The 19530-nt window shown below is 44.3% G+C and overlaps 1 protein-coding gene across 2 annotated transcripts; it reads right to left on the bottom strand.

Annotated features, from left to right (window-relative positions):
- Positions 1 to 9240: 9240 nt before the first annotated feature.
- fip1l1b (FIP1 like 1b (S. cerevisiae)) lies at positions 9241 to 18182 on the bottom strand. Of its 2 annotated transcripts, none has more exons than XM_060046222.1 (16): positions 17873 to 18182; positions 16025 to 16079; positions 15835 to 15910; positions 15464 to 15570; positions 15153 to 15217; positions 14950 to 15060; positions 14608 to 14738; positions 13751 to 13869; positions 12954 to 13007; positions 12363 to 12462; positions 11127 to 11283; positions 10870 to 10951; positions 10715 to 10767; positions 10361 to 10550; positions 9924 to 10076; positions 9241 to 9628 (listed from the first exon to the last, which is right to left on the bottom strand). In XM_060046222.1, the coding sequence occupies exons 1-16, from the start codon at positions 17949 to 17951 to the stop codon at positions 9484 to 9486; spliced, it is 1677 nt and encodes a 558-aa protein (XP_059902205.1). In that variant the 5' UTR covers positions 17952 to 18182; the 3' UTR covers positions 9241 to 9483. The 2 variants fall into 2 exon arrangements, with proteins under 2 accessions (XP_059902205.1, XP_059902206.1); XM_060046223.1 differs by having other exon boundaries at positions 9241 to 9625; positions 17873 to 18181.
- Between the last annotated feature and the right edge of the window lie 1348 nt (positions 18183 to 19530).

Consider the following 19530-nt stretch of genomic DNA (forward strand, 5'->3'; position numbering starts at 1 on the left):
GTTTCAGTTTAGTAAGTGATAATTTCAATTCAAATATTCTATATGCTGTTAATAATTTAGTTTTCCAGTCCAACAGCCTGGAAAGATAATACGTTTCTGCACACTTCCAGTCAGATGCTAATTGCTTTAAAAGTTGAGGTTTATGCTAAATTGCTTCAGTAAATGTGGTCAGGTAATAATCTAAATAGTGCCAAAGATAATTCATTACACAATTGTTCCAAAGACACACTACATTGCCAACAGAAAAACAGCAATACAGCCGAAGGCACACCTTCATAGGACAAAACATGTTGGTTCCCTAACCTAGGGTGACCTCTGTCCCCAATATACGGAAAGAGTTCAGTCTTGCGTTATTTCTGGAAGAAAGTGGTCAAATCCTTGGTCACTTTTAACTCAAAAGTTTTGTTTGCAAATCCAAAAGTTTTGTTTGCGAATCCTAAAGTTTTGCTTGCGAATCCAAAAGCTTTGCTTGCTGTTGAGCTGAATCTCGTGGGCGGGACCTATGCCGAAAGATGTAAAACACGTCTCTATTGGCCAGTCTCGATCGGAGTGACAGCTTGGCAACATCCGAAAAGCCGCTGCCCCCCGACCGCCTCCAGAAGCAGATTGTCGGCCTAACGGACAGGGTCTTCGTTTGTGCCTCTCAATCTGCGGCGGCGGTCAACAACATCGCCCTGCTCTCCTCTGCCATGGTCTCCTTGTCGGCTGACAGGGAAGCCTACGGAATTTTCAGGGCGCGCAAGCGCGCGCACGGGACAAGCCCATAAGGCGAAGCCTAAACGGCGTAGCCTACATTAAATAGAACTCCCTCTCTCGTTACTAACTGTGGATGTTGCCAAGCTGTCACTCCGATCGAGACTGGCCAATAGAGACGTGTCAATCAAGCGTGATAATCCCCTAGTTGGGCGGCGCGGCGCGGAACGCTGCCGCGCGGCTAGTCGGCGCCGGTGTGTGCTAGTACACCCGGAATAATGGGGGCAGACTTTTTGACGCGACGCTGCGGCGCCGGTGTGTGGAGGCCTTTAATCAATGAGACCATTTCCACAGGGCGCGGCTGCGGAACGTCTCAGCAACGTCCCAGGAGCGGCTCGCTGTGCCGCAGCGCTATCATTCCGTAGCATTTCTATTTTTACCGCAAGCCGTTGCTGAACCGCGTCAACAGAGCAGATCGATCAGGGCAGGAAGTGAAAAAGTAAAAGCCATAGAGCATTCCGGTCAATGTTCAAAATAAAACACAATAAATAAAACACCAACATTATTACGTCATGACCGGTGGCACCAGGTCAGCAGTCAATCCATCAAAGGGTCACAAATCATCCTTTTTATAAGAACAATGTCAGAAAGGACAAAGCCTGGCATTTAATTGCAGTAGTTTTGGGAGTGGAAGGTGAGTACATTAGGTTTAGGATTATCGCGGGATCTCGTGACCTCGCGGGAATACGGCTGGCTCGCAAGGCAGCGTTGCGCTGCCGTATTACACCCCCGGTGGAAATGCAAGCAGGGCAAAGTCGCGGCCAAGACGTGCCGCAGCCGTAACGTTGCCGTAGCGCGTCCGGTGGAATCCCCGGGTCAGTCTGCCTGCAAGAGGTGTGTGTGTGTGTGTGTGTGTGTGTGTGTGTGTGTGTGTGTGTGTGTGTGTGTGTGTGTGTGTGTGTGTGTGTGTGTGTGTGTGTGTGTGTGTGTGTGTGTGTGTGGTTGCAACCACACACACATTTATTAGGGAACAGGTGTTATCGTGATTCCATCACTGCATTCCCAGAATCCTGCATTGTGAAAGTCTTCCCTTTTTTTCTTAAATGTACAATGGCATTTTATTCTACATACAAAACAACCATAGTATTTTTCAGGAGTCCACGACCACCCTGCCCGTTTTGACACACAAAAGTAATTTGACACTTCTGGGATGAGCCAATGATTCATCTGTTTGGAAGGTTTTGTTGGAGACAAACAAAGAATCTTCAGGCAACAGATGTGACAGCTGTGACTGCTCTCTCTCTCCTTCGTCTGCTGGGTCCTCTGTGTTTGCCTACTACAGGTAGCCAGTGGGCGGGGCTGAGAGGCTTGTCAGCTGATGAGGTGCACCTGTGCAGGTCTGCCATGCAGGCTTTAGCCAGTCTCTCTCTCTTTCCACAGAGGCAGGTGGGCTTGGGTTCTGTTTAGGGTGGTTCCTTAAGGTTTTGGACCTTTGGATTGGTTTCATGTTTTGTTTTATGTTAACACTATTCAACATCCCCACAGCACACTTTCCACTGCCCATATACATAGGCTAGTCGAAAGAATTGTGTGTTTGGTCAGTAGTTCAGTTGGTTGGTCACATATGTTGGTTTGCTGTTCAGGTTTGGTTTGTTGCATTTTGTTTGGGTATTTCCAACATGGTAAAGATGGTTTGTTGTTCCCAGTATTTGTTTTGTCTGTCTGAGTAAGTTTCCTCCGTTCTGGCTCGGTCGGTCCTTGTGATTTTGGTACTGGTTTTCTGTCCAAACCATATAATCGCACATTTTCTAATCTTCCATACGCTACAATAATCCCTTTACAGATTTCATGATACTTACTTTATTCTAATAAATTACTTTATCCCTTGTCATGTGTGGAGCCCGATCTTTGCTCTGACCCGAGCCTCGTCTTAATGCAGCCAAGGAGATGGATATCAACACAATGGGAGAGTATTATCAATAATTATTCGATGATTGTGTTGTACAATAAAACACAGTAAAGATTCAATATGAATGGCAAAATAAAGAATAAGAATAAAATATGTGTTGGGCAAATTATAGAGAAGCTGAGATTATAGATTTCATATCAAAAGGTGAAGGGCTGAAAAAATTTAAGAAATATATTTAAGAAATATAGGCCTACTCAAAGCCCAAATCATTGATATCATAACCTATCCAATATTAAAGAAATTTGAATTTGAATGGTAACAATTCCGTCTGGTGTTAAATCCTCATTCTCGTTTTGAACGTCTCACTCATGGCCGATCACAGTGTGTTCTTTCTGATTAGCTCTTATTGAGATCACCTGTCACGCCCCCCTTTATTAAAGGTGACCACAATGGGTTTGGTTAACTTTGCATCGGCCTGTGTCAATCGAGGTTGAGTTTAGGGAGGGTTGAAAGTTTTTGATCTAGATTGCAGATCACTATTGTCACTTTATACAAACTGGAAGCATGCGTTGTTGCGTGTTTGTTTTTGTGGGCATTTGACTGAGCAGCCCAGACCAATATTGCTACCAGCATGGCACTTCGAAACGGACCACCGCAGTGAGTAAAAGTTATTTTCCTTTATTAAATGTTGACGTTTTTGGGCTGTCTCCTCGGACATAAGCCATCAGTATCCCTGCTCTTTGCACCTTGACATGCATTTCTCCGTTGTTTGTTAACCTAGCTTTGCTGATTTGTATCTTGTGATGTGTGTGTGTGTGTGTTTTTCTTAACAGGTGTTAGATGACTGACTGACAAGATCTATGGGTGGGCCCCCTTTGGGCCCCCCCATACCAACGTAGTCTTCAAAGGAATCTAGTGCCATGGGACTCCAGTGTCTTCAAAACATCCTCGGAATACATGTGTATGAATGGTCCACCGAAGGGTTGATCTGGAAGCCACCACGGTCCACGCAGTAATCTGCTGCGTGGGCCGTAGTGGCTTCCAGAGCCATCTTTCGGTCTTGGTCAGGATTTGTTACAGTGCCCTTCAATGTAGCAGGCTACGGGTTTCTGAAGAAGCCTGCTTTACGTAGCATTGGAGTACAAATATTGCAAAATGCTCATGTAATTGCACTAGCACTAGTAACCTGTAGATTAGCTTAGTTTAACGTCATTCCGTGCTGTCTCTGTCAAATGTGTGGCTTACTTTAAGTCCACAAGGCCCTCTGGTAAACCATGTTGGAACACCCCTGGACAAGGTGATTAGTCACTGGGTGTGTGCTAAAGTTTTGTTCCATTTTTCACTAGTTGGTTAAGGTTTGGTAGAATTGTTTGGATGCTAGCGACGTGATGGCGTATGTACAAGAGCCTACCGTGGCCAGGCCACAGTTGCGACGGTCACGGCCAGATGGCCTAGTGTGAGTGCAACCTTGATTGCATTTGTATACTGTTTACCATTGGATGTTTATGCAATTTGGCTTAATTCATCCGCAGTAAAGCTGCATTTGACTATTCCAGGGTCGTTTTGTACAGGCTTTCAATTGACCATGTTGACTAGTTTGTGGGACTTTTTTTTTTTACCCTTGCTTACAATCCAACGGTTGTGACCACTTATGCAACTGGGCTGTGAACCTTGCAATTCTAGTTGCATATTTATGCACGCAAGCTTGTCCATTTCTATCGCCATCACTAACACTAGCTTCAGCATTTCCTTGTAGGCCATTAGCTGACTTGTGTATTGGAGCGATGATTTGGGTATTTTAAGATGCTTGAAAACCTCAAATAAAGCAAAATGCGTGTCTGGTGTGCAAGAGCCAATTTGTTGTCTTGCAGTAGTCGAGGAGTTGCCGTAGGTCGTAAGCCATCTGGAGGTTGTGGCAATGGAGGCTTGTGGTAGATCTGCTATCCAAGAAAGGTTAATTCTTCTGAAGCATGATTAATATTTTAGTAAATTTAATCTATTCATATAGAACTATAAAATCCAAGACTGCAGCCAGTAACTTGGATCGCAATATGTGGAAAGTATTAGTCTTCATTTGTAACAGAATAATTAACATGACTAACTGGGTTTCTTCCATTTTCTAACTAGGGGGACTTGACTGGTGAGTCTACTGGATTAATCAGTAGCGGTACTTTGCCCAACAGATTTGATGGCATGACTACAGGGTGACAAGGCAATTATTCCCTGCCTATCAAAAGAGACTTCTAAAACATATCTGCTAGAACAGTTCCTATACTTTTTGTATAATTTGGTCATGCTGCAAATTTACTTTTTGTAGTTGCTCCATATTTAGTTATTTGACAGCCTCACCTGCTAGAAAAGTCTATTCAAATCGGCTAAACATAATGAACTAAATTAATAGCCATGAAATGTCACTCATACTAATGGCAAATGCCCTCTTTCAGTTGGCGGTTCAACACTGATGTCTCTCTAGGCTTGAGGGAGAGCTCACAAGTAAATTACACGAATGTCCTGGAGCAATTGGGAATACACTTTTATTTAGTCTACCTGACCAGGGACATCTTTGATCTATAGGTCACCTAACCCAAACTTTTCACTCTTGTTAGGTTGTCCTTTTCTCTTGTTTTAACCCGAAAGGGCTGAAATATCAACATTTCAGGTATTCTGTTTGGATAATGTGCAAAACTTGTGCCTTCACTAATAAAAAAAATTAACGAATCTATTTTTCTTAATGTGGTTAAACTATTTAAAGATTTGTATGCAAAATATATCTGCTCAATTTGTGGTCAATGAAACTCTGAAATTTTTTAATTTGATTAAACACAACTATGGGTTAAAGGTATTTGCTTTGGGCATCTTTTGATATTTTTAGAATCTAGCTCCATTGCCGTTAGAAATGGTGTCTCCCAGTACTGCAAAGTGATTCCACAAGTTTAAAAAATGGGCAGAAAAGGAACTGCCAACTAAATCTATTTAACATGGGTAGAAATTTTCCATGGAAGCTCTTGGGTGCTGGTTCCCAACACGGCTCCACTGTTGGCCTGTGACCTTGCGTTTAACTTTTTTCGACTTTTGGTGACTTTCACAAAAGAGAAATGAACTGGTTAATACAATAAACAAGACATTTCATGGTACCATTTTGAACTGTTTGTGGATATTGCATTAGATCCATATGCTTGAAACTTTTCAATAATGCATATCAACGAAATAATGGAATGAAACGAATAATTCAAGCAATTTGTGGGACTTGGCTGCTTTTACATTATTAATCATTTTGGGGGTTATTTCAGTCTCTCCAACCTGCAGGTCGTGCGAAGAATCATGGGAATATTCTATAAATGTCTTGATATCATCTTTCGTCTCAACACTTCTGCTGCAGCCGCTGTTGAAGCGTATGAGTCCTTTGAGACCCCCTTTGATAAAAGGGGTTCTCAAATGTTGACCCTCAGTCACCTATTGCATCACTTCCTTTAGGGCTTCGGCCTCCTAATTGATCATTATTGTATAATTGAATGCCCTTTCATATATATGATACCTCCACCACTGGGACGTGGCAACAATTCTCCAAATCCATATGGGGGGATGCTTGAGGACAGTAGGGGTGTATACTCGACATAAATAGGAAGCAAACTCATCTCACAAATGAGTAATGACATCTCACAAATATTTATTTAATAAATTGTTTCAATTTACAATAATCCAAAATTGAGGGGGGGATACTAGTCTTTTGGCCATTTGTAGTGTTGATCAGCAGAGAAATAATTTGTCCGCAAAGACGGTGACGTCGCTTAGCAACGGTAGACGCTGGGGTAGACAAGTCACCGGACTACTACCCATGCAAGTGAACGGAGCGTTCCACGGCATTGAGAAGACCCGTGTAATAAAGGCCTATAATATTTCTGTTTATGGCATAGATTTCTCCTCAGATTAGGCCAATAAACCAATGGTAAAATAAAAATAAAAACGCTCGATCAAAGGCCCGGCCCGAGTATAGTGGTGGGAAATATCGGCCCGACCCGGCCCGTGTCGGGCTCGGGTTCGGGCAGAGAATCTAAACACTGACTGGAACTACTTAGTAGGTGTCTGTAGGGCTATATCAGGAGTTAATGCACGCACTGCAGCCAATCAGAATCAGAGTATTCCCCCAGACCGTGGTCTAAACAATATTATTCACGAGTTATAAACAACCCCTACACATCAATATTAATGATAACCCTGTGGAAATTGCCATAACACAATTTCGCACGTTGAGCACACAGTTGTGTGACTCGTTTATTTAGTAAGAGAGAAACAGGAAATCAAAACGTGCTGAAGGTAAACAAATCCCGCATGGGCTCTGACGTCATGAGACGCTCGTAATCCTTAAAAGGGACATCGATCCCTGAACCACCAAGACAGTAAACGACATGCCTAACACAATTGAAAGAACAACACATAACAAAATACTGTCGGTGAATTATGTTACACTCACTACAACCCATTAAATACGGTATGATTTCTAGATGTCATGGCAACGTCCGCTCGCGACACTGGACTTGCGATCGAGGCATCGACGCGGACGTTCATTCACATAGCCAAAAACAAGAGAATAGATGGCTAGATAAAATAAACTTCAAGACATACAATTCTAAAAAGAACAGATGAAGCAGCTACCCTTTTTCCTTCGCGGTTTGCCTACAGAGCAGCGCACCTGCATTTAATATAGGCCTATCCGTGTATTGTCACAATTTCTCAGTATCAAAGGTGAAAGTAGAAACGGGTGGCCAAAAGCTGTCATATTGTTAGTTATCACAGACAATTTTAAGTAGAAACGGGTGGCCAAAAGCTGTAATTTGTTAGTTATCACAGACCATTTTCAGCAATGAATGATCTGTACGGAGCTCCATAAGGGACATTAGGGAGAACGCTCCCGGACAGAACCTTAGTTTGGAAGTCATGCTCAGTGACACGACAAATAGCCTACTTCCAATTGAAATACAAAATTTAGAAAATACGCCTACGTGTCCCTGATCACGTTTCAATAGATTAAATAACGTGACAATGTCACGTATTTTCGTGAGACCATACCCGTACTTCCATGAGTATACTTAAAGGAAGTATACTATCCGCACTATCTACTACGCTATTTTTTCAGATGTGAGTGCTGTTCCAAATCGAGTACTCCGTGGTGCACTAACCGGAAATTACGATCACGACTGCCGCCGTGGCTACTCCCCCGCAATAGAGTGGCGAAGTCACGCCCCTTCCGGTAGGGCTCATGGGACCTATGAGATCGAAAAATATGAATGGGTGTCAATGGAGAGAAAATAATTATTTTCTGGTCCCGGTCTTTATATGCCCTGGATTACACATATGTTGTTTGTGGATTTAAAGGATAATTTTTCATGCAAAGAGTTCGACCGTTTATTGTGCAATTGTTCTGATAAAGACTGTAGAGAAAACACAACGAGAAAGACTACACGGCTCGTATGTGACGTCACGCTCCCTGCGACTGGCGTGGAGAAGACCGACAATCTTCCCATCGGCATAACTGAAACTCTGCACGTGCCCCGACTTATAATGGTTTTCACCTCTTTCGATGCTTTTATCCTCCCCTTGGAAAAAGCGGTGAAGTGGGGCAGAGAGATCGCCATCTCTGTGCCGAGTTCCAAGCGGTTCCAAGGGCGGGTGTGGCGACGTATATCATATGCGTCGAGAGCAGCGAAGAGCTGTAGTTCACAAAGCGGCCTCACATAAAACCTAAAATTATCAAACTTCTTCACGAACATTTTTAGTTTTCTTTGCATGAAAAATTATCATTTAAATCCACAAACAACATATGTGTAATCCAGGGCATATAAAGACTGGGACCAGAAAATATTTATTTTCTCTCCATTGACACCCATTCATATTTTTCGATCTCATAGGTCCCATGAGCCCTACCGGAAAGGGCGTGACTTCGCCACTCTATAAACATCCCGCTTTGAACGGTGAACTCTTTACGCCTAGCAGCTATAAAAACTATAAAAACTACAAAATGACTATTAATGCAGGCTATGTGGAAAATGCGCCGACTTTGGCTCAGCCTGGCTCCGCCTCTTCCGCTACGTAGCTAAGATGGCTGCCGTTGAGTACGGGGAGTGGATACAACCTGTCTATGGATACAACTACGTACACACCTAAAAGTCGAGATGAATGATGATCATATATATACATACATCTAACTGCAGATAAGTATAGGTCTATTATTATAGTTTACCACTGATCAATACATATAATGGACTATATATATATGAGCCATCACCACCACTTTTTTATTTCACTATTTTCAACACTGGTACAATGATAATGATAATCTTGTTCCATGTTTCCGACTCACCGGAAACTAGTCCTGAACTGTATTGCCTTGTTTCCGCTTAGAGATGTCCAAATAACAGCTCCCTTCACTTGATTTTCTGAGTAGCTCATACTTAACCTATAAATGCACATTTTTTTAAAAATACATTAATATTGTAAACATTTTAAGATCTGATACAAATAGCATTAAAAATAAATTTGAGGTTTGGAAAACTAGTGATTTTATATTGTCCGCTACCCCTGCAAAACTTTCAATATGTTTTTTATAGCTGGGCAGAATAAGAACTGACAGGCGTCGTGGATCTTATCAAAAGCTCTTTTAATCAGTCAACAACTCTTGCAGAAGTTTCCATACAGAACAAAAATAAAGGGACAACCAAATACGTTGCAATCATCGCTGCAATCTGTTGCTGCAGCGGTGGAAGTTTCCGCTCTTCCTGCCAACAGGAAACCACTCAGAATGAAGGCTCAGCCAAGCCATGGGGTTGGGTAGGGAAAGGTTGAATATACAGAGAGGACTTGGGAGGCACAGGAGCAGCTTGTGGTCACTCCATGGTCTCCTGGTTTTCCTGGTCCCCGCCGGTCTCCTCGCCTGGCTCCTTGCCCTCCTTGCTCCTCTTGCTCTTTTTGTGTTTGTGTCGGCGGTGGCTGTCGCCCTCCTCGCTGTCGTGCCTCCTCCTGCTGCTGCTGCTGGGGAGGAGGTGGGGGGGGGGAGAGGGGGGAGAGGGGGAGGAGGTGGTCGAGAGGGGGCGAAGGAGGTGGAGAGAGTGAGCGACAGAAAAAGAAAAAAGATTGGGAGGGATTTATATAGATTCACATTGGACAAGATATGTAGTTGCAACAAATCGGAAAACGAGGAAGGCTCAGCTAATGCGTCCGGGGGTTGTGAGGCTTGAGTCTCCCGACGGCCACTGGCCACTGCTTGTGTTGTGTTGTGCGCGATGTGGTGCAGGGCAGCGTGCGTGTTTGCCGTGCGACTGCAGACCTGCGTGAAGTCTTGTGGCGTCCTTCCTCCTTCTCCCGGTGTCTCCTCTCTCTGTGCCGGTCCTCCTTCTCTCGGCTGGAGCGCTCCCGATGGCGCTCCCCATAGCCGCCGCGCTCGGGAGGGTACTCACGGAAACGGAACCGCTCCTCGTCGCTAGGGAGGGGCGAGGGAAAGACAGAGAGAGAGAGAGAGAGAGAGAGAGAGACAGAAAGACAGAGAGAGAGAGAGAGACAGAGAGAGAGAGAGAGAGAAAGACAGAGAGAGAGAGAGAGAAAGACAGAGAGAGAGAGAGAAAGACAGAAAGACAGAGAGAAAGACAGAGAAAGACAGTTTTTTCCACTGACTCTTCCACTCACTTATCATAAAGCAAATCACGGCCTAATGACATCAATGGTCCATCTTTTCTGCAATATCTCTTGCAGAACAGTTAAGTGTACCTGGTGTAGCTCATGGCAGACGGGCTGTGCTCCCTCTCCCTCTCCCGCTCATGGGGCCTTTCCCTGGGTCTCTCCCGCTCCTTCTCCCGCTTCTCTTCCCTACGAGGGTAGAAGTCCCACTGCTTCGAGTTGTCCATCATGGGTGGCCAAGACGGAGCCGGACCCCCTGGCATGGGTGGAGGGTACGCACCTGTGTGTGTGTGTGTGTAAAAACAGATTACAAAATGTAATACACAAAGCCCTAGGTGGTAGATATCGGGCAATACTTAAGCAGGCTTTCGATAGCATGCCAAGCTTACATGGGCCTTAGCCCTCAAAGAGGTTAGGAACCACCACTACCCAACGGGCACCCACCTTGAGGAAAGGCATATGGCTGGATAGAGCGCCCGTCGTAGCCGCCTGTGTGGCTGCAACACAAAAGAACAGGCATGGTCACACAGGAAGGAGGCTGCACGTTGTACTGTGCCCTGTTGGAGGGGTGTGGAGTGGACACACGGCTAAGTCCGTACCCGTCCATAGTGGGCATGAGGGAGGGCGGGGGGCCAGTAGGCGGGTGTTGGAATCCAGGAGGAGGTACTGTGATGGGCATCCCTGGAAAAAAAAAAGAGAAAGAGCACGAGCAAGAAACAAAGAAATAGATTAAATATTATTATAAATAATAGAACAATGGAACTGCCAAACATAACTTAGAGTTGAAGCAAAACAATGACTGCGTCAGCAAACCGACTCAGTGATTGTGTCAAAGTGATGCGGGTGGTGTACTCACTGGGTGGGGGTATGAGCGGTGGTGCAGTGCTGACGTTGGGGGGGGGTGCGAGGAAGGGGGGCGGAGGCATGTTGGGGGGCAGCGGCCCCGGGGGGAAGAAGGGGGGCATCTTCGCCGGGGTCGAGTCGGCCTCCGACGAAGAGTGTTCCGAGATGACCTGTCTCAGAGAAGCGCGGCGTCAGACGATTCATCCCCTCACACGCTCATACATAATGACTTCACCAGAGAAAGTAATGTTTCTTTTTTGAGCACAAGAAGGATTTTTTTCCCCTCCTCCACGAGATGGAAGACTAAATGTTTCTGATGAAATACGAACGAAAACCTTTAAAAAACAACAACTAGCAATCAAAAGCGATGTAACAGTCTTCGAACCCAAATGTACACTGACCACCCCCCCTTGTGGGAAAGATAAAAACTGCAACTGAAACTAGAAAATGCATTTCCTGCAGGATGTGCGGTGAGTGCTGTTGTGCAAAGTGAGGTTGACAATACAGGAGTCTAAATGGAGTAAACAATGTAAACATGCACACCACACCACCATGTTTGGAATCGAATAAAGTGAAGAAATAGCTAATGTGATCAAGTTTGAATACATTTGAGATAAAATATAGAATAGCTGAGCTTTTCTGATAGTGTGTTTGAGTGTGTGTGGTAGTAACTTGGAAAAGTTTGTTATTGACCTTATTCCTTCATTTCTAGTTCAGTGAAATAATCACACAAAATGATGAAGCTTATACAGTTTTGAGTCTCCGCTTTAATATGGCATAGCGTTTGTGTAGATAGCTTTGAATAGAAGCGCTCGTTTCCAAGCTAATCTAAACATTTTAAAATTGGAATAGAGTCTAGGTGAAGATTTTTGGAAGGAGTAGAGTCCCAGTTTTTAGAGATTAATAATGAAAAAATACAACCTACTAGTTTAGTGCTGCATGCAGCACTAAAAAACAACCCAATATTGCTCATACGTAAGCAATTCATGCAATAATATGCATTAACTCAGTTCATTAAAATGTAAATAATGATCTAGAAATACATGACTAATGGTGCTCCAGTTTAGTAATGGTGTTGATGTTAAGGTATTAATTGATACATTATTTAATATTTTAACTAACTCTAACCAAGTGCAGCCCCTGAGAAGCTTTAACAAGAACTGAACTACAATACAAAAACCTAACGAACTGCCCTTAACCCCTATGCCTTACAATAATTATTATTACTGCATGCAATTTGTGCGTGTACCTGGATATTATTTCCTTCCAGGTTGTGTCTGCGCCGTCCTTCCACCCTGCTGATGGTGGCAGTCTGTCCACCAATAACATCTATTGTTCCACTTGGCTTCCTGGGAATGGTTCAAACAAATACAAGAAATCATTTGTAATGAGTGGCTGGTGCACGCACACACGCACACACACACTCTTATTTCGATCACTATGGCAAATAGTGATCGTAATAGTTTTGACTTATTACAAAACTAGAGAATGATTTTCTTTATTCTTCTAACACTGGTGACCATCGCAACCTTGCCTCCACGTTCCCTTTGATCGTCAGCACCGAGGATAATCAATGAGTCGTATCGACGGGCACCGTGGCCCAGTGGCGCTGTGACGGATGCGTGATTACGCGCATTACCGTCACACCCGCGTCCGAGGGCAAACACTGTCCGGGTAACGGGGCAGGCAGGGCCCTCCAGCACACCCACTATCATGTCAAGTCTCTGATGCCCTGCTGTCAATACATGACAGGGAGACATGAGTCGCTGAGGACCGGGGCTGAGAATCAGTGAGGCAGACGACGTCACGACATTACAAGGATGAGGCCGCGCCCACTTACGTATAGTAGGACATGTCCTGACCAGGCGGGGCGGTCCACTGGGGGGTTGGGATCCTACCATGTGGGGGGAGGGGGGGCACAAGAGTAGTTAGATAGACACACACACACACACACACACACACACACACACACACACACACACACACACACACACACACACACACACACACACACACGTTTTCGATCAAATCCCACAGGCTCCCTTAGTTAGAGTACTTGTGGTTCCTTTTTATGGATGACACAATCTCAGACACAGTATTTCAGTGTAATGCTTTAGGCTCTGGTCTTAATGTTCAACATGAACCTATATAGAACCTATATAGCCTGAACCAAGTGAGAGGGTGTCCTGTATAGTTCACAGCTTTAGTTATCATCGCCCATATCTAAACAGCGGTTATTGTTACTGAAATATCCCTAATTGAATTTGAATCAAATCAGAATCGTCACCTTTTGAATCGAAATTGAATCGAATTGGGAACTCAGGGGCGAAACCCAGCCCTTGTGTGGGACACTACACAGCCTTCTGTGTAATGAGATGAACTATAGCAGCCCGCTTCCTGGGAATTCAGGAAGCGGTGGGAATTGCACGCACAACACTGCAGTGAAATACCCTGTTCCTACTTCACTGTTGTTCTGCAGCATGTCTGCCCATCAGGTGTCCATTACACACACCCATCCATCCCTAGGCTGACACATCCCTCCCACGGGATGCTTCGGCCTCGCCCTCTCTTGAGAGGTTCTGCTAAGGGGGCATGCGTTGTTCTGTGGGGGCTGCGGGGGATGAAGAGGTTGGTTACCTGGTGACCTGGGTCGGGGGGGGCTTGTACATGTTGACCGGGGACGAGAAGTCTGGCTTGGAAGTGTGGACCGACAGGCTGGATATGTCTTTATCGTTCCCCGTTCTGCCCTGTTGGACCTGGACACAGACAGGTGACGGTTCTGAGCAGGGCTGGAGCATAAAGCGCGGCCGTATGGCGGCGCCATTGTTCTAAGACACTCGGCTGTGGTTCAAATTCGATTGCTCATGAAACATAAACAGTGGTTTCTACGTTGGTCAACATTTTAATTAAATTCCGCAACAGCACTGGCGCTGTTCAGGAGCATGAAAAAAAAAACGGACACTATCCCGGGTGACGCATCGCCAAGAAAGATAGTTACTAATATATTATAATTAGGGCTGGTTGAATACATCATTTCAAAACAAAAGAAAAAGTCCAATAATAGCGTGCATCTTTTACTGCCTCTGCATGCAGAGACAAAATACAAACATAAGTGGTTAAATGATCAAAACAAACTTGTGCAAAGCTTTCAATACATTTCCCTGCCGTTTACCCAGTAATAAATCACACAGCCATCATTTATTTAATTTAATTATTTTCCTTAAAAGAGCAAAAACCAATCATTGAGTACTGAATTGAGATTAGATATCCTACCTAATGAACGGATATCCAAATATTCAGGCTCAGTCCTTATAATAACATCTTGATAACAACTAATACGATTATCTAATACCTGAACTTATCCATTTGTGCCAGCCCTTGTTAAGAGGTCACCTAATCTTTAGTTTACTGCCCTTTCCAATAGTGTAGACTGAACTATCGGACCTCAGTGTGTGTGTGTCGGTATAAGTGGGTAGGTAGAGGTGGAGGCTCACTGTGATCTTGCTGGTGGTGGAGCCTACAGTGGAGACCTCAAGGCCCATGCGCAGCCTCTTCTGCTTCTCACAGTAGGCCTTCCACGTGTCCTCGTTGAAGCCGTAGTTAAAGTAGTCCGACAGGTCCGCACCTGCACACACACACACAAATAAATCCATTGTTTGGTTGTCACGACATACGATGCATATTATTTTAGTTCTACTTTAATATTTCAATTGCGGTACTTAATTGCCTATTGCGACAACTATAGCCACTCAACTCAACATCTCTAGCCAAGTGTCATGTGTTGTCATGATGACCACAAGCTTTGAGAACACAAACACACACACAAAGTCACACACCTGGCTTTCTCCACGGTTTCTCCTCAAAGGACTCCACGTCTGCCTCCAGCACTGGAACTCCGTTTATGTTGCCAGGAGCGTCCATGTCCACTCCCTTTAGCTTAGCGTTCACTGGAAAATACAAGCATCATAAATACATCATGAGGGTTTGTTCAATCCTGCTGTCTGGAGCACCCCAGCCTACGGTATCAACTGAATTCTACCTTGTCCGTATGGCCTGGAGCCCGTTGTCTTGATGTTAAGGTTGACCGGAGGGGCTCCGTATGGTCTATGAGGCGCAAAAGAAGCAAAGCGTTAAGAGTTAGCCAGGAAGATACTTCATTGAGGACGTTTTATTAACGTTGATTGATGGAATAAGAAGTTGGTCTCAACAATTTCAGATATTAAAACAAGAATGATTCCATTTTAATGGGCCATCTTTTAAAAAATACTTTAAAAAAATCCAGATCAAATGGAGCCAACAGTGGAAGAGCAGTGGAATGATGATGATTAGAAAGGTATTCTTTAAACCCACGTGTACTGGGGCGCCCCGGTTTTGATGTCTCCAATGGTGACACGCACATCATCGTCGTCATCGTCACTGTCACTATCGCTGTCCTCGTCCGCTGCCTCGCCCGCCGGCTGGGCGAGAGACGGCAGAGAGAGAATGTTACGTACATCTGGACTTCTGTCCCGCAGGCTCAGTGTGGAGATCCCACATCTCATGGACAAACCTAAATGATTTCATGACTATACGTCGATACATTTATGATCAGCAGAATGGTCAATCACCCCGCAAGATGACATTAAATTACAAATCATCAAAAACCATCCACTGAAAAAGGGAAAAATAAAACACATGTGTATCTTTTTTGTAAACATATCAAATGGGTTTCAGCCACCAACCTCAGGCGCCACTCCATTTCCTGTAGCGGGGGTAGTGGCATCCTCCGTGGTCGAGATTGGAGCATCACTGACAACACTGAGAGAAAATAAAAAAATTGAGTTGGTTGCATTTATTGTTTGTATATACCGGTACAAGGAACTGGGGATGGTGCTGTTTGGATGCATTATTTTCATGATTCTTTTATGATACCTTACTGCAGCGTTCAGTTTGGCTTCTTCATCCTCTTCCTTGCCCTCGCCTTCATCTAGTAGGAAATGATTGTGTTAATCACTCATAGGAGCGGCCAAATAGGCTCCTGCACTACGTTGTATTTTAAATACGTCAGAGTTTTCACTTTACTAGCCCCCCCTTATAAATAGCTTGTACCACAACTCTGCATGCTCAGAATACACACCACAAAACAAATAACACGGATATACTCCGTGAGGTAACTGTCCATTGAACGTGTACTAGATAGACTTCCCTTTTTATCACGGAGACTTCCCTTTTTTATCCACCCAGACCTCCCAGTACCAGCACGCCTGACTTAGGTAAACAAAGTACCAGTGTTGGGGGTAACGCGTTACAAAGTAACGATATTACTTTTTTGGGTAACGAAGTAAAGTAACGCATTGCATTTAAAATATCGGTAACTACACTACTTTACTAGACTATAGTAACGCGCTTCCCTGCGCAAGCCGTGTTTGCCTGCGTGTAAAGATCTGATCTGTTGTGGTGCGTGCATGCGTATTGCCTGTGTGTCTGCAGCGCCTGCTTGCCTCGGCACATTGCCATAGTGATCGATTTGATTGACGTAGCTGCTTGTGGGAAGGAGTGTTCAGGTGTTGGAGCGCAGAAGCAGGTGACACAGAAAGACCGGCTGGTTGCAGGGTTCATTATAGAAGACATGCTTCCCCTGTCGACTATTGAATTGCCCAGATTTAGAAAAATACTAGATAAAATACCCACGACTCGCAAGCCAACATCCGACAGGAAAACATTTTAAGTGTTATACCGACATGGAATCGAAGCTCAAAATAATTTTCGAGTCCTCCCTGGATCATGTGTCCACCACCGCGGACATTTGGTCCGCCAACAACAATGACTGCACTGGATAGACAGCATTACTTTAAAACTTGAGAAGGCTGCACTTGCCTGCCAGAGGGTGGGAGGAAGACACTTACTATGTCATAGCTTGCAAAATAGATCAGGTTCATTCAGCCTTTGGACCACATAAAGTAATATTGTGTGTCACCATCACCGCTTAAGTGCATTTCGGTTTTAATTGTATGGGATAAAGTGACCTTTTTATATTTTTCATTGACCACTTAATTTTTGTTCTCATGTTTCCCAAAGCCTGTGTTTTCAAACGTGTCTGTTGCTACTGATTGACCTCACCATAGCCTACTTCATCCAGTTGGTGGTGGATTTTACAGTGAGGCATTTCTTTGTACAAACAGGGATATTGTTCTTTCATATGGTTTTATATGCTATCTTGTATAGATTTATACAATTAACACTAAGTGATGATAGGGCTATGATGTTTGTCCATGTATCTATCTACATTAAATTAAGAAACGGGAAAGTAAAGTAATAAAGTTACTTTTTAAATGCAGTAACTAGTAAAGTAATCTCATTACAATTTACAGAAGTAACTAGTAATAAAGAACTAATAACGACCCCAACACTGCAAAGTACGTATACCCAATACACATTACATGGGGGTAGACAGGAGCAGCGCCTGTCTACCACCGTGTTATGTATCCTGGTATGTATTTCATGTTTTCCTATATTGGCATGTATTCCAGAAAAGAAACGAGCATGGTCATCCAAATTTCCACTTATCTTTGTTTACAGCACAATTAACCCTGATTTTGGCTTAAGTGGCAAAACACACGGAGTGGCGCGCTAGCTCCTCGCAGGCTAGCGGGGCCTAGTGAGACACGCTGTGTTGTTGACTAGCAGTAGCAAACCCATTAGCACCGAGCGCTTAATTCAACTGTACGTGTTTGCCAAGATAACAATCGTGTCTCTTAGAAAGGGTTTGAACATCGATACCTCCGTAGAGCCATTCCTCCTCTTCATCTCCGCCACTAGCATCTGTGGTGTTGGTTTTGTCCGCTTCTTCAGCAGACATCTTTAACACACACACCGACAGCAGACCTGGCTTCTACCACGAAGAAGAGCTTTATTCGATGATAGAGCTCAGGCACGAGGCATTCAAATAAGGTTTACTGACTGCAAGTGATGAAAATGATTTACAGTATTTTCCTTCTGAGTATGAATATGCCAAAACAATATCTTCATACATTCATCCCGACCGCATACAACATCGCACACCCGGAAGCGATGTTCGGGTTCGCGTTACAAAAGGGCAAAGGCCTTTTTGTCGTAGAAAAACCTGCAGCGCCCCCAACGAAGCACGCGGTATTATTTCAACCGTGCAACTATTCGAATTCTTCTTAGTTTTTTTATCGGCAGTTTGCATTGTTATAATTAATCCATAATCCATAGATAAATATTGTTAATTCAACAGAGGGCAATTAATTCATAAACGCATTTGATTAGAACGTATAACAATGGATGTGTGTGTGTGTGTGTGTGTGTGTGTGTGTGTGTGTGTGTGTGTGTGTGTGTGTGTGTGTGTGTGTGTGTGTGTGTGTGTGTGTGTGTGTGTGTGTGTGTGTGTGCGCGTGCCTGCATAATGCAAGTTTGTTTTATTGGTGTCAACCCATTTTTTTACACAAATTGGCCACTTCTACTTCTCAGACATTCAAAAACAATGTTTTCATGCATTCTACTGATCATGCAAATCAAGCGCCATCCTCTATCTTCCTTTACTTCACCAATTATGAAAAAATGATTTAAACATAGTGTTTAATGTTCTGTGGTTCTCTGCTCTATTGTCCATCATTCATGTTACTCTCTCCATCTCTTTCTCTCGGTCTCCCTCTCGCTCTCTCGCCCCCGTTGTCTTTGTCCGTGAGGCTGTTCCTGTGTCATTGTTATTACATTCTCTCTCTCTGCCCTCCCCCATTCTGTCTTTTCACATCACTCCATTAAACCATCCAGGCCCTCCCCTCCTCTCCCTTCCCCTCCATCCCTGCCAACCTTCTCACTTCACTTCCTTAATTTAGTTTATTCGCTCTCACTTTCCACCGCCACACCATCTACCTGCCTCTCTTCCGCCTTAATCCTCCTTTCATTGCCTCTGTCCATAGTTCTCCCGCTTTTTCTATCGTGACATCCCTCCCTCCCTCCCTCCTTACAGGGGCTTAGGGGTGGCTCACGGTCTCGTCGATGCTAATCAGGTTTATCCAGGCAGAGGGCGATCGTTGGGCTATCGCTAATTACAGACAAAGATATTAGCTCACTGTGATATGTGCCGTGGCACATCCCCAATCCCTATCCTGGTGTTGGATCAAGCATATGGTTTGGTTGGTAGTCTGCCTGTGTTTGTTGTTGAAGTCCAGTCTTTTGTGAGCGTTCTGTCATGTATAGTGGTCAGTTTCAGCTTTGTGAATGATCCGTCTGTCATAGTGGAGAACCAAGAGGGGCTTATGCTTGTGCAATAAGGCTGATGCGGATCTCTTTCAAAGCCTCCAATGCATTGTTGATAGGCAATACAGGTAATGAGGCATGTGATATGTTTCCGAATGCTTTAGCACGGTGAACATAACAAGCAGTAGCCAGACTGAGCTGGACTGTGATCTAGG

The sequence above is a fragment of the Gadus macrocephalus genome, chromosome 3 (genome assembly GCF_031168955.1).
Source record: "Gadus macrocephalus chromosome 3, ASM3116895v1".
Taxonomy (NCBI): Eukaryota; Metazoa; Chordata; class Actinopteri; order Gadiformes; family Gadidae; genus Gadus; species Gadus macrocephalus.